The sequence below is a fragment of the Ursus americanus genome, chromosome 30, assembly GCF_024610735.1.
Source record: "Ursus americanus isolate L20-20 chromosome 30, mUrsAme1.1.p, whole genome shotgun sequence".
Lineage (NCBI taxonomy): Eukaryota > Metazoa > Chordata > Mammalia > Carnivora > Ursidae > Ursus > Ursus americanus.
Window position 1 is genome coordinate 28,629,731 of NC_142156.1, and position 15,880 is coordinate 28,645,610.

A 15,880-nucleotide genomic window follows, 5' to 3' on the forward strand; every position below is an offset into this window, starting at 1 on the left:
CGCACTAGGAACTGACGTAGGCGTTGCTTAGGCCGGTGGCTGGCCGGGCTCGGGCGCCATGGAGCGCTACACTGGCGCCTTCGAGGAGGCGGTAGATGGGGCCCGGCAGCAGGAGCGGCATTACCAGCTGCTGTCCGCGCTGCAGAGCCTAGTGAAAGAGCTGCCCAGGTGCGCGGCCGCGGGGCGGAACGGGCGGCTGAAGTGGCCCTGGTCCCGCCCGCGCTCACCGCGCCCCTCTGCCCGCAGCTCCTTCCAGCAGCGCCTGTCCTACACCACGCTCAGCGACCTGGCCCTGGCGCTTCTCGACGGCACCGTGTTCGAGATCGTGCAGGGGCTGCTGGAGATCCAGCACCTCACCGAGAAGAGCCTGTACAACCAGCGCCTGCGGCTGCAGAATGAGCACCGAGGTGCGCGGGGGCGGCGGGACGACGCACGCTTCTCCTCCGGGAGTTTAGCTCTCAGTCTCTGTGCAGACCGAGCCCTTCCTTGGGTGTCGCTCAGATGATGTCCCTAAAATTGACCAGGCCAAGGGCTCGGAGACTGCTAGCGGGGTTTTTTTGGTGACAAAGGGGTTAAGGCAGTTTAATTTTTTCAGTTGCACGGCCCCTTGTTAGCATAATATCCAGACTCTCTGCCCGGACTTGCCCATGTCTCCACCCTCCTCCAAGCAGGATGGCCCAAGGCCTCCCTCCCTGGGCAGTCCACCGACGGATCCCGGTGGTGGTGGTCAGCGGTAGCGGTTGACCACCCCCAGTGATGCCCCGAAGTGTTGACAGCTCTGCTGTGCCCTTTAGGGTCAGTTCCCCCTCCGACAGAGCAGAGGGCCACACCACCACCCGCACTTTGAGTTCCCCTGCACTATGCCCTGTGGCACCCTTGGGACCCGAAAACTTCCTCGCTTGAGCCACACCCTCAGCCAAAACCTCGTGAGCCTTGGCCCCACCCAGGCATCCCTACTCAAGGGTCTCCCGGAGCCCCTAAGTGCAAGGTATGCTGGGCAGCTCTCCCTGCCCCATCAGTTTCCCACCTTTGTTATTTTCTCACCCAACTAATTTATTTAAAAAAAAAAAAAATTTAAAACATACAGTAAAGTTGAAAGAATAGTGTAGTGTATACCCATATCCTCTCCAGCTAGATTCAATAATTAACATTTTGCCAAAGCTTTAATACCCCTAAATATATGCAACACCACAGGGCTTCACCATGAGTCTGCAGCATTCCTCTAGACTGGGGTTTTCAACTGCAGCATTGTTATTTGTGAACAAGTCTTAATGGTAAGACAATGTCTTGTGCATTGCAAGCTGTTTAGCCAGCATCCCTGGCTTCGACCCACTAAATGACAGTGGTACATTCCCCCCGTGACAATCAGAAATGTCTTCAGACATCCTTGGGGATCAACCTTGGCCCAGGATTGAGAACCAGTGCTCAGATCAAGAACACTCTCCGGTACGAGCACGGTGGACAGCATCCTGAAAACAATCATTCCAGGGTGTCTTCTGACCTTCAGTCCACAGTTATGTTATCCAGCTTGCCGTAAACTCACTTTGTGAGGTTAGTGTAGGTTTATGCATTGCCGTTGGTTACTTTGGTCTCTCTGCTTCTGGAATAGCCCCATTCACTGTGGTACTGACTTTTCTTTCCGAAGAGTCTGGGGCGTTCTACCTGTAGAATGCCCCCATTCTGGATCTGTCAGATTACTTCCTCATGCTGTCATTTAACCGTTTCTCCACCCTCTGTGTTTCCTGCACACTGGACAGCAGGTCCAGGCACGATGATAGACAGCTTAAACGTTTGTGGCAAAAATGATTGTTTCTTTCAGGAGTGGACATGGGGTTTTGTTGAACCCCTTTTTCTGCATCTATGGAGATGATCACATGGCTTTTTGGTTAACTTGGGTGAATTAGTCATTTTTTAATTCCTGGGATAAATCCCATTTGGTCAGGATGTATTACCCTTTGTTTATGTTGGATTTGATTTGCTAAAATCGCGTTAAGAATATCGCCTCCGTGTTTATAATGGACGTTGATCTGTAGTTCCTTGTAATGTCTTTGTCTGGATGGGGTATTAGGGTAAGGCTGGCTTCATAGAGTGTGAGTTGAGGAAGAGTTCTCTTCTGTTTTCTAGAAGAGTTTTTATAGAATTGGTATTACCTTTTCCCTGCCGTTGGAGTGGTTGTCTTTGTAAACATTTCTATTGAGGGGTAGGATGCATACAGTCACAAATCCAAAGTACATAGCTCATTACTCTTTGTAGTGCTCAAACTGTGCCACATTTGGTCAGTGGGAGAGCTATTGGGCTGGCTCCTCTGTCCTTTTGATGTGTCCCCATCATTCTTGAAGCACTTCCTTGCATTCTGGTGCAGGAAGGTGTTTAAGCTCATCTTTTCCAGTTCTTTCCCTGCTTCGGCCCCCCTCCAGCTTCTCCAGCAGCCTCCCGTCAGGATGCACCTTCCCCTTTGGCCACCATAAAGCTTTCCCACTTCTCCTGCCTGTGCTTGAGTCTCTGCCAAATGCAGGCAGTGATGGTCACTTAGTCTCTTTTTGTCAGTAAGTAGTTCTTGTTCTCCTGTGGGTGATCTGTGTTTATCTCCACAAGAGGTTACTAGTTCAGGGAGCCAGTAAAGCACTCAGAATAATAAAAGTGGGAGGTGGACAGCAATTTCTTCATAGAATCCTGGTTCCTTTTAATGAGGAGTTTTTGATAACCCTTTAGACACTTTGCTACTTGTCCTTTGGAAGTTTCGGGCACATTTTAATGCCACCAGCAGCGGGTGAGCTCCCTGTGACTTTCTGCCCTTTCCTTCCAACTCAGCAGGTGGTGGTGATTGGCTGCCATTGCTTTCCTTGGTCATTGCTAAAGCCAGGCCCCTTCCGCCTGGGCAATGGCCACAGCTCTCTTCTCACCTATGGTTGCTTACCCAGTGGAATTTGGGAGTTGTCTCTGGGATTTGCAGCAATATTTCATAAATGGAGTAAAGGAGATGACATATCCCTGCATTTATCTATTTCCTCCTTTCCTGCCTCCACGGGGTGTAAGCATTAACCAGGGAGCATCTTCCTGTCTTCCTGTGTCTTAAGTGTGGCTCTTGGTTTCAAACTCATTTAATGTAATAAATGCCATTGTTGAGGTGGGCACAGAATGCCAAGAAACAGAAGATTGGGAGGGTTCTGGGCATAGGAGGTGCCAAACTACTAAGAGGTGTCTGCTTAAGACATAGTGTTGGGTTTGTGTTTCCTTATGACCAGAGACCACTCCTTATAGGGGAGATCTGGCCACTTGAAAATGGTCTAGGATTTGGGCTGTGTAGTTTGAGTGGGTTTTTTGTTGTTGTTTGTTTGTTTGTTTGTTTTTTGAGAGAGAGAGAGTGGTGGGTGGGAGAGAAGGGCAGAGGGAGAGGGGAGAGAGAGAATCTTTTTTTTTTTTTTTTTAAAGATTTTATTAATTTATTTAACAGAGTTAGAGACAGCCAGCGAGAGAGGGAACACAAGCAGGGGGAGCGGGAGAGGAAGAAGCAGGCTCATAGCGGAGGAGCCTGATGTGGGGCTCGATCCCAGAACGCCGGGATCACACCCTGAGCTGAAGGCAGACGCTTAACGACTGGGCCACCCAGGCGCCCCGGAGAGAGAGAATCTTAAGCAGGCTCCACACTTAGTGTGGAGCCTGATGTGGGGCTCAATCTGATGACTCTGAGATCATGACCTGAGCCAAAATCAAGAGTTGGACACTTAACGGACTGAGCCACCCAGGTGGCCCTGGGCTGTGTGGTTTTGAGTATTGTTTTATAATTGGTTTCTTTCCATTCCATGGTACCTTTCTCCTCTGTCCAGTCCTAGGAGAGTGGACAGTTTTGCTTATATTTATGGTGTCATTTAATGGCAGCTGTGGGAGCTTATTCTCAGTGGCCATGGTGAGCCCCACTCCAAGCAACACAGACTCCCCAGCACAGAGCCTCTAATGATGGCTCATCCCATCCTTGGGCCTCCCAGGGTTCGTACCCACCTTACTCCCTCTGGGAGCTATGGATGGGATGGGGCAGCTCTGCCCACCCTAAAGGGCAGCACTGAGGGAATGATACCACCACGCCTCCATGGGCAGAGGCTGTGCCATACCTGGGCACAACGACTCCTCTCCTCGCCCTCCTTTTCCAGACTTTGCCTGGGTGGTCTCTTGGACATCTCAATGAACGTCCCATGGGTGATGGGCAGCTCACACCTAGGACTGCTGGCCTCTGGCCATCTGAGCCCAGAAGCCTCTGGACTACAGTCTCCCACTTCTCTTGGTCTCAGTTGCCTTGCACCCTCCAGAGTCCCCTGGATCCTCACTGCTGGAGAGAGGCCCTGCCCTGGGTGAGGGCAAGACTGAGTGGGGTAGGGAACTAGGTGTCCCCCAGAACTCCACCCAGCTTCTAGTACAGGGCTTCAGGCAGGCTGGGTCATCAGGCAGGGGCTTCACCTCTGCACCTTGGCCTGGCTGCCCCATGGTGGGCCAGCCAGGGTAGGTGCCAAGGCAAGAAGTGTTCCCTGTCCCCCTCCATCTCCCCCCCCCCCCGCCACGTGCTGGACTTCTCTGGTCTCATCTCCTAGTGCTCAGGCAGGCGCTGCGACAGAAGCACCAGGAAGCCCAGCAGGCCTGCCGACCCCACAACTTGCCCGTGCTCCAGGCAGCTCAGCAGCGTGAGCTGGAGGTAGGGTTGTGAGCCAGGTGGGTATCACCTGGGTTCTGCTGACTGGGCTGTGGTGAAGAGGGCTCAGGGTGGTTTGGGAGCTGCTGGCTGCTCTGGGCCTCAACTTGGGTGGGCCGTTGGAGGCCTGATGAGTCCCCAAATGTGGCTCTTCACTATGGAGGTTTGGGTGTAGCAGGACCAGGTAGAGACTGATCCCCCTGCTTCCCAAGACCATAGCTCTTCAAGGGCTGGGCCTGTTCAGGGCAGTGGTGGGATGATGGGGCCAGCCAGCAGAGGCCCAGTCTGCTCCCAGGTTGCTCAGGACAACCAGACTTATATGTAACCAAGAAGCCATGGGTGGTAGGGGTGCATGGAAGGGCTTATGCAGGGCCCCAGGCAGCCCGGAGCCTGGGTGTACAGGGAAGAGGTGCCAAGCTGGAATCAGCAGGCAGCCCCAGTGGGGAGGAACGTAAACAAAGGCCCAGAGATGGTTGGCAACTTGATAGTAAGCAGAAGTGGACCTGGCATCTGGCCAGCTCATGGTGGTCTCGAGCAGTCGTGCTGGGCAAGGCCTGGCACAGCAAAGGGAGGACACCTGGCTGGGGGTTCTGTAAGGGAGAGCATTCCAGGTAGGGCAGCTGAGCCCTTCTGCAGGGTTCAGTGTGGCCGAGAAAGGAGTAACCTGGGTGCGGTAAGGGCACCATGGGTGGTCTTGGAGCCACTGGGAATGGGGAACGGGTTGGAGGAAGTGGCCGGCGACCAGTGTGTGTTTGAGGCAGTGTGTGATGGTCAGGGGGCTGAGCCCCTGAGCCACCCTCACCCTGCAGGCAGTGGAGCACCGGATCCGTGAAGAGCAGCGGGCAATGGACCAGAAGATCGTCCTAGAGCTGGACCGGAAGGTGGCAGACCAGCAGAGCACACTGGAGAAGGCTGGGGTTGCTGGCTTCTATGTGACCACCAACCCACAGGTCAGTGCCTCAGGCCTGCCCTAGCACATCGCAGGGGATGCTGGTTCCCAGAGGCCCAGTTCCCTCTGGGGTTTTATCACTGGTCCCTGGGGAGCCAGGCCCAGAGTGTGTGGGGGGAGGGGAGGAGGGAAGAATTAGTAAGGCAAGTCCCACTGCCTCTGCCCATAGGAGGGCAAGCCAGCTGGCTGTGGGAGTGTTGTCTACCTTCCCCAGGCCTGCTGCTCACAGGGCCCTCATTTGCTCCTCCCCTACATACACCTCTGCACTGAGCCAGGGCAACGGCAGGCCCTGTTGCGGGGCAGCGTCCCTGCTTCTGTCCCATTCTGGCAAGCCGTGGCCAGGATTCACTGGAAGTCAGTCCTATGGGTTCATTGCCTGGCACTCTGTAGACCCCAATATCTGCCTCTGGGCCCTTGGGAAAAGGGGGCTTTTGCCAGGACAGGAGACACCAGGTGTCATTCTGGTCTCACAGCAGCCCTTCTGCATCCCAGGAGCTGACACTGCAGATGAACCTGTTGGAACTCATCAGGAAGCTACAGCAGAGGGGCTGCCAGGTGGGGAAGACAGCCTTGTGACCAGGTGGGGTCTCTGCCAGTTACCTGCTGCCCATCATGGCTGAGAAGACAGCCCTGTTCCTGTCACCACAAGCAGCAGAAAGCTGAGTGGAACTTATCTTCCCAACACCTGGCCACCACCTACCCATTTGCCTGCAGGAGGGGTTGACCCTCTGAGGAGAGGCCAGGTGGACCCTGGCTGCACCTGCCACCCACCTTTGTCTGATTTTGTTTTGTCCAAAGCTAGGATGGTGTGATAAAGGGAAGAGTGGGTCTGTTCTGGCTGGCTGGCTGCCCCATAGTCAGGGGAGAGTGGGGCTGGAGGTCCTAGCACCTTCCCACTCCACTGGGCACATCCTGACCTTTGCCATGCCCCATGTTCTGGTCTCCACCCCTCCCTTGGCAGGTGCAGCCCGCTAAGTTAGTGGAAGACACTGCAAGGCCCAAGCTCTGTGAGGCCCAGAGAAATAAAGGTACTTCAGTGTGGCCTGCATGTGGCTTGTGTGATAGCTCTGTGGTATCTGCCACGACCAGGGCCCAACAACAGCCCTCGCCTTGTAGCTCCGTGGCCTACAAAGGAACCAGCAGATATCTGCCCCCACCCCGCTTTGTCACAGAGGCTCCTCCCACGGGCACCCCCTCTGGGGCTCCCTCATGGAGCTGCAGGCTCAGCCACACCACCTTTCCCCCGGGGTAAGCCCCAACTCACTCGGACCACATCACATCTAGTCGGCTCTGGGAGGCTGGAGGTGGGGGCAGGCAGCCATGCATCTGCTCCTGTCAGAACAGCAGGAGCCTAATGGGGCATCTGGGGCAAAGGGCACAGAACATCAGGAAGTCTGGGGGAAAGAGCCCCCAGGTAGAGAAGCACCAAGCCTACTCCTAGGAGCATCCTGTCTGCATTGGTCCGAGCCCAGGGACCCTCCTGTCGTCATGGGTTGTGGAGTTAAGGGGTAGGAGTGTCCAGCACCCCACATAGCCGAATCTGTGATACAGCCTGAAGGGAGGGACTGGTGGGTCCACCCCACCCACAGTGGGCCTGGCCCCCAGGGACACATGGTGCCAGAGAGGCAGAGCCGTCAGAGCCACTCCATCTTTGATGCTGACCCCGTATGATGGTGCAAGGGAAAGAGCATTGCAGGCGTGAGGTTAAGGGCTGCAAAAGTAGTGGTTTATTGACCAGGCCAGCTTCCCCAGCCTGGTGACTGCCCGCCTGTGGGGCTCAGGGGGTGTAGGTTAGACAAACCCTGACAGAAAGTGGTCCTTCGGGTCCAAGGTCATGGGGGCAGGCAGAGATGGGAGTCGTGCCCACTTGCTGAAAGGCCATTCCTGACAGTTCCCAGTGGCTCTGGCAGGCATCAGACAAAGCCTGAGCACCCACATCCTAAGCAGGGGCCAGAGGGGTGCTGAGGCCCCACTTCCAGCAGGTCTCAGTCAAGGTCATAAAAAGGTGAATCCACATGAGGTTGGGGTTGGGCTATGGCTGTGGCACTGGCCCGGGAGCCACCTAGAGCCCCTCCCAGGCAAAGGCTGGAGGCCGAGTCTGAAGGTGGGTGACGATGGTGGCCCCTGAACACTAGGCTGGACGGTGAAAGAGGCTGCCTGTGCGGAGCCTCCGCTTGAGTTCCTGCCACAGCAGCTGTCGCTCCCGCCACGCGCCCTGCACAACACCACTGTTCTCCAGGGCACGGCGTGACAGGTAGGGCAGCACCTCCATCACAGGGCCATAGGGCACATACTTGTACACAGGAAAGCCTGCCTGACCTGTACACAGGCAGAAGCAGTGAGTCCCAGCCCTGGACACCCCCACCCCTGCTCCCCAGGGAGGCCTAGCTCACCTAGTGGAAAGCTGATCTGGTCGCACATGCCCAGTAGCTGTCCAAAGTACACCTGGCGATCGGCAGGGTACAAGCCCAGTTCCTCCATCCTATAGACAGACAGTGCGGCAGGTGAGCCCCCGCCACCCCGGCCGGCTGCCACTCCCAGATCTGCAGGCATACATGTTAGCCTCCATCCCCTGCAGCATGGGCATGGCTGTAGGCTCTGTGCTGCCCAACTAAGCCTTCGCCCTCTGCTTCCCACCTCAGCCCATGGCTACCAAGTTCCCTCCTCCCCCTCCCACTGTGCTCTCTCTCCCTTCCCTCTTGTCTGCCCTGACCTCTGTTCTGGTACCCTGACCCAGCAAGGCAAGCCTGCCCCAAGGTGTGGCCTGGGGAGGCTCCCAGAGGCCCTCCCCTGCCCCTTTTTGAGCCCCTCTGCTTCAGTGCCACATCCTCAGTCCCTCGACCTGACCCGGTCTCTTGTCCTCCCCTTGCTGGCTGCTCTGTCCCATATAGCAGTACTAGCCACTGGTGACCGTGGAGCCTTTAGAAGTCTGCTGGCCTAAACTGAGATGGGCTGCAAGTATCAAACACATATGGAATTTTGAAAACTGTGGAAAAAAGAATGCATTGTTTTTCTGAAGTGCTGAATACAGGTAATATTTTGGGTATGTTGGGCTAACTGAAAGGTATTATTAAAATTATCTTTTTTGTGTGGCTAATGGAACATTTAGAGTAGACGAGGCTCACGTTTCTATTAGCACTGCTCAGATGTTGGGGTGGGTGGCCCCCAACTCTGTCCAGCCTCCTCTCCTGTCCTCACACCTCCTCTGGTAGGATCTTACAAAAATTCCCAGGGTTCGAAATGTCTACTTGCTGAGGATTCCCACATTTTTACCTCCAGCTTCCTGTATCCACATGTCCAGACTCAACATACCTGCACCAGCACTCTGGAACCTGCCCTCATCCTTCCACCTCCCTCAGGGTATATTCAGCCTGGGTCCCCCTCACACCCACCCAGGCTGTCGGCCAGGAGTGTGCTTCCCTGTCTCCAGGGTCCTCCTCTTCTGTCTCAGGCCCCTGGCTCTCAGAGCACTGAGGACACCTCACCCTGGCATGAGGGTCATCCCATAAGCCCTTCCCCTCCTTCCCTCAGAGTCTGACTCCAGTGTGGGGGCCACCCAGTCTGAAGCAGGCCACAATCTCTACCACGTTGCCCTGGTCTCCAGTTTAGGTATCTTTGTTCCCCACTGGAACATGAACCCTGTTAGAGTAGGGCTGCCACCATATTGCTGCCTGCCTGACTACTGATGGTAGGGACACTCTGGTGGCTCCCACAATGATGGCTGCTGACCCCTCTCCACGCCCTCTGCCACGTGATTGCAGCTTCTCCCAGCAGATGGGGGCTCTCCACTTGCCATCTAGGCTGGGCCTCCTGACTTCCTTTGGCCAACAAGACAATAGCAAATGGGATGTGGGCAGAGTCCTGCCTTCTCCAGGGCTTCTGGAAGCATGAGGCCACCATGTGGCAAAGCCTGGGCTGGCCTATTGGAAACTGGACATGTGATGCAGTTCCCTGTGCTGCCCCTGCCAACGAATGAAGCCATTTAGGTCCAGTCAGGCCTCAGCTGACCACAGATGCAAGACAGACCCCAGGCCTCTGAGTTTTGCGCTGGTTTGCCACTTTGCCAAAGCTGACTCAGGCTGTCAGACTGAGATCCCTGATGTGGCACCAGAGACCCCTACCGCTTCCTCAGGGAAGGCAAGCCCAAACTGCTGCGGGCTTCCCAGAGCAGAAGCACAGAACCACGGACTGGAGGGGCTGAGCCTCCTCCACGACAGTGGTATTTGTAGAGCCTGGCACAGGCCCAGGAGGCTATGAGAGAGGAGAGCATGCTCGGCTGGCATTCCAGATGGGGGCGGGCCGTGTCCACGGCAGGAGGCTGCCCCTGCTAAGATGGTGAAAACAGACATGTTCTGGTGGGAAGACTCAGAAGACAGGAGGAAGAAAGCCCTTCTGAGGACAGGTTACACCTTTCAGAGTTCCACTGTCCTCTGTGAATGAATGGACTACCTGTGATGCCTGCATTAAATGTGAGTGGCCAACCAGAGCCTGCTGAGCCTGTAACTGAAACCTAGGAGGGCGCCACCTTCCATACCACTGACCCACACGGGGGCCTGCCACTGTGCAGGGGTGCAGGCCCCCAAGTGCTGGGCGAGGGGTGCAGGGAGGCTCTTGGTGTACGTCGTCTAGTGGAGGACCCTGGTGCCCTCGAGGGTTCAAGCTTTGATCAAGTTTCCATCACAGAGTAATATTTTTAAGTCTAAGGGAAAACCAGATTTTAAGATTTACAATTTAATCAGGTGTTTGTTTTAAAAGTCGGGCTAGACCTAATTTTTTTTTTTTTTCTTTTTGCACTGAGCACAAAAGGTGCCCCTGGCCCTCTGACATCCAATGACAAGGATGGGGCATCCAAGGCAGGAAATGAGCACCTGGGAAGTCCCTAGGGATGGAGAGAAGAACGCGGAACAGTCCTGTCCAGCTGGGACTCCACTCGGCCCCCCACCCATCCCACGGAAGCAGTCAGACATGACCCTGGCAGGGACTGTTGGGAGGGAGCCTCGTCAGTCTGCACTCAGCCCAGGTGGCACTAGTGGCCTCGGTGCTCTTGTCCCCACCCTGATGGCCATGACCGCTGTGCATGAGAAATCACGGTTTTCAGCTGCAGTTTCAGGCTGTAAAAAAGCAGTGCCATCACAAGCAGAGAATAAATGCCTCGTCACTGAATGGGTGTGGAGGGACCAGAGTCCACTCATCAGGCAGTGCCCCGCAGGTGCCCAGCCTGGCTGTGCCCTGCCCTGGCTGTGCCTTCACCCCTCCTTCCCAGAGCCCTGCTCAGCCACAAGCCTTGGGTACTCTGCTTTGCTCCTGGGAAAGGCTGGGTCCAGCAAGGCTGCCGCCGCTGTGCTTTCTGCGGGGCCTCAAGCCCAGGAAGGTGGCGGCTGGGGCTAAAACCCCCCGTGTGGTGCTGCTTGGGTTAAGACAGAAAACACGAAAACATGGTAATGACACGAGTATTTAAGAATTTACTTCACCTTATTCCTATATCTGACTTGTATGGATTCTACCAAAGTTTTGCTCCACAGGAAAGGCATTTAAAGAGAAAACAGACTATATTAAATTCCAAATGCAGTTTAAAGCATTTAAGAGAAATTATTTATAAATCAGGTGACGCGCCAGAGGCCTCCTGAGGAGTGCTGACGTTACACACCGTGCATTTCAGGAAGCTACATAAATCACCGAATGAAATTTAGTTTTTGAGTCTGCAACTTTAATAAGTCAGGTATTAATTTTAAAAACCAACGTAACTGCAAATAGCCTTTTTGCTACTGCAGTGCCAATGCCCAGCTGGGCCTGCGAGGCAGGGGGCCTGCAGGACGCTAAAGCTGCCACGCCAGCTCACCACACAGACGTTACCCCGCAAACACCACCGCAGCTGGCCGGTCAGTGTGCACATGCTTCCAAAGCACTCCCCCCTCCCCCTCCCCCACTGGGGGTGCCTACCTGCGCAGCGTGAAGTGAATCGTGTCCTCATTGTGGGAGGCCACCATCACTTTGGCCTTGGTGTTGTGCTTCAGCTCCTCCAGGACATAGTTGAGGCACCTGAGGGGAGTGCCACATGAGCCCCAACCTGCAGAGGCCACCGGCAGGCCCAGGGCCAGCCAGCCAGCCCACTCCTCCCAAGTGAGGCCACAGCAGTGGGACCAAGGCTGCACTTGTCATTCCTCAGCACCTCGTGGGTAAGAGAGAAAACAGGAGCAGCACCCAGGGCTAGACATTCGACAGGGCACTAGCTGGGGCACAGTGCCCCAGGCACCCGTGACACATGCACCTTCACTTCCGGGAAGGTGTCCACAAGGAAATTAAAGGCCTGGAGGTGGGGGGCCTCCCTCTGCACACAGCGTAAGGGTGCTACCATCTGGCAGCAATGGTGCATGTCCTCGGACCCACCAACTCCACTGCTAGGAAGGTGCCACAACTGTGTCCTCGCCTGTGAGTACATGGGGGCAAGGTGTGCTATGGGTCACTACTGTAATGACCTGGATGGGCACGCTGCTAACTGGTGGGTTAACACCGTAGGCCTGCACGCGGACATGGGACAATTCAGATGGGTGTTACACAGAAAAGCAAGGGCACAGGGCTGAATGCATAAGGCCAAAGCTGATGTGGGTACACACATGCCATACTCGGAAGCTCTGCCGGGGAGGAAGCGGGAACCAGGGAGATGCTCAGGGTCTGAATTTGCAACACACATACAGCCTCCTAGAGAAAAATCACAGGCTCCGCCTGTCCCTGCTGCATGACAAGTCAGCAAGATACACGGACCAAAAGCAGATGCAGACAGTTGATGACCCCAGTGTGTAACAGGGAAAGCAAACGGACTATATACAAGTCAGGAGGGCCACTCAGGGCATATCCCTTGTCCTAAGGGTCACCAAGGGCTGGCTGGGGGCTTTTCTGTACTAAAAAGGCACCTTAATAGTTTTTGGAAAGGGTAGAACAAAAGCAGAGGATTCAAAAAATAAACAGTAAATTAAAAGCAGAGGAATTAGTTCTGGCCTCAAGCATAAGTCTCCCTCCTGCTCCTGCAGAGGCTTCTGATACGCAGGGCTGCTGCCCCTTCAGATGGGAGTCGTGTGGGCTCAGTGCCAGCATCCCTGCCCTGTTCCCTCACTCCCCCTCCCAGGAAGCCATGAGGCCCTGGGGGCCAAGGAGGGCTGGCACACCTGTGGTACATGGCATTGGTGGCCTCGTACGTAGGGTTAATGGGGTCCTCATAGCCGATCTGTGCCGCACGGGTACGTTCCTGGGCCATATATGCACCCCGCACCAGCTTGGCCCCAAAGCACCAGCCCTCGCGGCGAGCAAGCTCCACGTCCAGGGTGACGTTGTCATAGGCGTCCTGTAGAACCAGGGCCAAAAGTTGATGATGACCAGGATGAGGCCCCCTGCAGCCTGTGTCCCCAGAGGCCCAGGGACCCAGGGTGACTATACCCTGGGACACCAGGGCCAGCAGCAGCTGCCTGACCTGTGGGTGGTTAGGGGAGCTGGGAGACAAGCAGGAGTGAGGAAGGCCCCTTAGATATGGGGATTCTTCTGTGTAGCCTGGGACAACCCTGTTGGGGGACAGACTAAGTGCCAGCAGCCATGGTACACTCCAGAGTCTCCCTGGGCTGACTCAGGGGCAGGGATGTTGAATGCTATGGGCACCTGACTGGACCTCCCCCGCAACCAACCCACTTCCCCCCACCCCCTGAAGCCTGGATACCCATCCTACACCATGTCTTCCAAATACTTGCCTGGTTCCAGAGGACCCCAGCCCAGGTTTGTGCTCAGCTATCCCACCCTGAAGCACTCTGGGCTCCCTGCGGTACGTGCAAAATTCTGAGCAAGTCTTTTTGTAGGGAGGGGACCAGAGCTTTCATCTGATCCGATGGGACTCGAACTAAAAAATGGCAGCAAAAACAAGTGACTCATGAGGCCTTCAAAATGTGGGGATTAAGGTGCATGAAACAAACTGATAAAAGGCTCCTTCGCCTTCCTCCTACCCCTTCTACACCCCGTCTGGGATCTGATGCCCGGAGAAGGGGCCGGTACCCAGTTGGTGACAGGGCCCCGGGCCCTTCTTCCTGTTCAGAGTCCATCACACTCAGCTAGAGGCCTCTCCCAACTCCAGCATGGGACTCGGAGGGCGGCACCCCTCACCCGAGGGCCGGCGGGACACGGCAGGAGGGGGCCGTACCTTGAGGTAGCACTGGTATGTGTTGAAGATGAGTGGCTTCTCCACATTGAACTTGCGCTGCATTTCCAGGGTCAGGCGGCTGATGGCCGGCTGGAAGTAGGTCTGCTCGGCGTCCACCATCAGCCGCACGCCCATCTCGGTGGCTTTCTAAGAGGTGCAGGGGTGGGACAGAGGGTTTAACTGGTGTCAGGTGAGACAGGTGCCCCCCTCTCTGGGCACATCCCAGGGTCCTCGACCTTGGCCAGGATGTCCATCCTCTGCAGCATCCTCGTCATCTGCAGCTCTTCCTCCTCCGTGAACCGTGACAGCAGAGGCTCCAGCTGTCCTGTCTGGAGCAGCACGCAGTCAGGCCACAGCAGGCCTCTAAGCCCGCACCTCTCAAAGCTACCACTCCCACTGCCCAAGGGCACCCTCTGTGCAGGGCCTACCAATACTCAGTGCATGGTCCCCAGGACCCACAAGGCCACTTCATCCCCACCCCTTCCCTGCTTTTAGTAAAGATCAGTGCCCTGTCTTGAGGCCATCTGGCTACTTGGTACCCCAGAACCTTGCTGCCAACCAGCACCCTCTGACTCACAGGGCTAGCTGCCCCAGGTCAGGCCTGCACCCAAAGTATCTGCTCCCACAGCCTCTCCAGGACCCTGGAAGGGCATTCCCCTTCTGCTCCCACACAACGGTAAGGAAGTAACCCTTGACCCATTCAATCACCCAGAGGGGTTCAGCCCCTAGCAAGGAGAGGGCTCGGAGGAAGAACGGTGGCTACAGGCAGACAGGGACAGCTTGCAGGAGATTGACAACACAGCAGTGGGGACAGAGGCACCATCCCCAGATGGTGGCCTTCGGGGAGCCAGCAGGTCAGCAGAGGGCTGGTGCTCAGCAGCAGGGGGCACCTATCCTGGAAGCCCATAGGGCACTGGGCCCTCTGCTAACACCACATGCCCGCTAACACCGCCCAGGGCACTCCTGGTGGGGCCTGGAGCATGGCCCTCTGTTGGCCCTCAGAGGCTGTTTGGGGGCTGGGCCCTCAGTCAGCCGGGGCCAGATGCTTGTGGAAGGCACTGTTTGTGGGATGTTTTCCCGAGGTGCTGCTGCTGCTTTACAACCAGCTTGAGGGGTGGTTTCAAACAGAGTGCAGTCCTGGCACTTCCCACAGGCAGGATGGGCAGGGAAGGGGGTTCTCATTCCCTGGTGAGAATGAGAACACAGGCCAGCCTAGTGACTTGTTTTCTACGCACACAACTGGGCACAAGTGATGCTATGGAACATCTGAGGTTAGGCTGGACAAGGTGACAGTGCTCCCGCCTGGCTCTCGGGGGACACTCACCCTGGCAACCCAGCCACCACATGGTGAGGAAGCCCTGCCCCATGCACAGCCAGCATCAACTGCTGGCCGTGTGAGCAGGACCCCCCCACAATGACCCCAGCTCCCGCCACCCTCTGAGAACTGCAAGGGAAACCCTGAGCTAGAGCCACCCAGCTGGTCAGTCCAGAACTGCGATGGGGGATAACAGGATTACTGCCATTTCAGGCCACAGAGGTTTGGGACGACCCAGCATGCAAGGATAGATGACGTGGGTCTCTGTCCCCCTCTGTGGGGCACTCAGGGATTTGTCTTCTTCCTCCGGACCACAGGGGTGTTCTGCGGCCAGGAAGGACACTGATCTCAGCCAGCTGTGTCCCCGGCTGCTGCCCCAGGGTAAGGGACAGGGAACATTTCCCCTCTCAACCTTGCACCCCAGTGAGATAGAGCTCAGGGGTGAGGGGTGGTCACCTGCATGTTAGGGACCACCAGGTGCTTGGAGAGCTCAGTCCTGCTATCAATGAGGCTGCTCCAGTCCAGCAGGTCCAGGGTGCTGTGGGAGAAGTTGCATCAGCACAGGGGCACTAGGATCTATTGGGGGGCCAAGTCCCCAAACCAGCCCATGCCTTAAAAGAGCACCCCAAGCCCAACCCCCACAAAACCCACCTCAGTTTTCAGTTTTAAAAGACAGATAAAATGTTAACATTGTCCTCTGTTTACAAAGTGGAAACCAAACCCAGGCCATTCTTGCACTGGAGCGACAGCAGCTAT

At 55.9% G+C, this 15,880-nt stretch overlaps 2 protein-coding genes across 5 annotated transcripts in view; one reads left to right on the forward strand and one right to left on the reverse strand.

The window, feature by feature from the left end:
* On the forward strand, positions 1–6,260 carry DGCR6L (DiGeorge syndrome critical region gene 6 like). Of its 2 annotated transcripts, none has more exons than XM_045815105.2 (5): positions 1–168; positions 247–407; positions 4,584–4,684; positions 5,491–5,631; positions 6,104–6,250. In XM_045815105.2, exons 1-5 carry the CDS (start codon positions 59–61, stop codon positions 6,248–6,250), a joined length of 660 nt encoding a protein of 219 aa, XP_045671061.1. In that variant the 5' UTR covers positions 1–58. The 2 variants fall into 2 exon arrangements, with proteins under 2 accessions (XP_045671061.1, XP_045671062.1); XM_045815106.2 differs by having other exon boundaries at positions 4–168; positions 6,123–6,260.
* The window catches only part of PRODH (proline dehydrogenase 1), a 27,457-nt gene continuing 14,988 nt past the window's right edge, over positions 3,412–15,880 (reverse strand). For 2 of the 3 annotated variants that reach the window (XM_087857500.1, XM_045815104.2), the window contains exons 8-14: positions 15,581–15,662; positions 14,046–14,138; positions 13,810–13,956; positions 12,794–12,969; positions 11,571–11,669; positions 8,024–8,112; positions 3,412–7,949 (exon numbers count right to left, since the gene is read on the reverse strand). In XM_087857500.1, coding sequence (XP_087713626.1) covers positions 7,762–7,949; positions 8,024–8,112; positions 11,571–11,669; positions 12,794–12,969; positions 13,810–13,956; positions 14,046–14,138; positions 15,581–15,662 — 874 coding nt within the window. In that variant the 3' untranslated portion in view covers positions 3,412–7,761. The other variant, XM_087857499.1, reaches the window with a different exon arrangement.

Excerpts from the sequence above, each read along its gene's own strand:
- DGCR6L (XM_045815105.2), top strand. The coding sequence starts at position 59 with ATGGAGCGCTACACTGGCGCCTTCGAGGAGGCGGTAGATGGGGCCCGG. Across the intron at positions 408-4,583 it reads GCTGCAGAATGAGCACCGAG|TGCTCAGGCAGGCGCTGCGA; the intron begins GTGCGCGGGGGC and ends CTCATCTCCTAG. Across the intron at positions 5,632-6,103 it reads ATGTGACCACCAACCCACAG|CAGCCCTTCTGCATCCCAGG; the intron begins GTCAGTGCCTCA and ends CTGGTCTCACAG.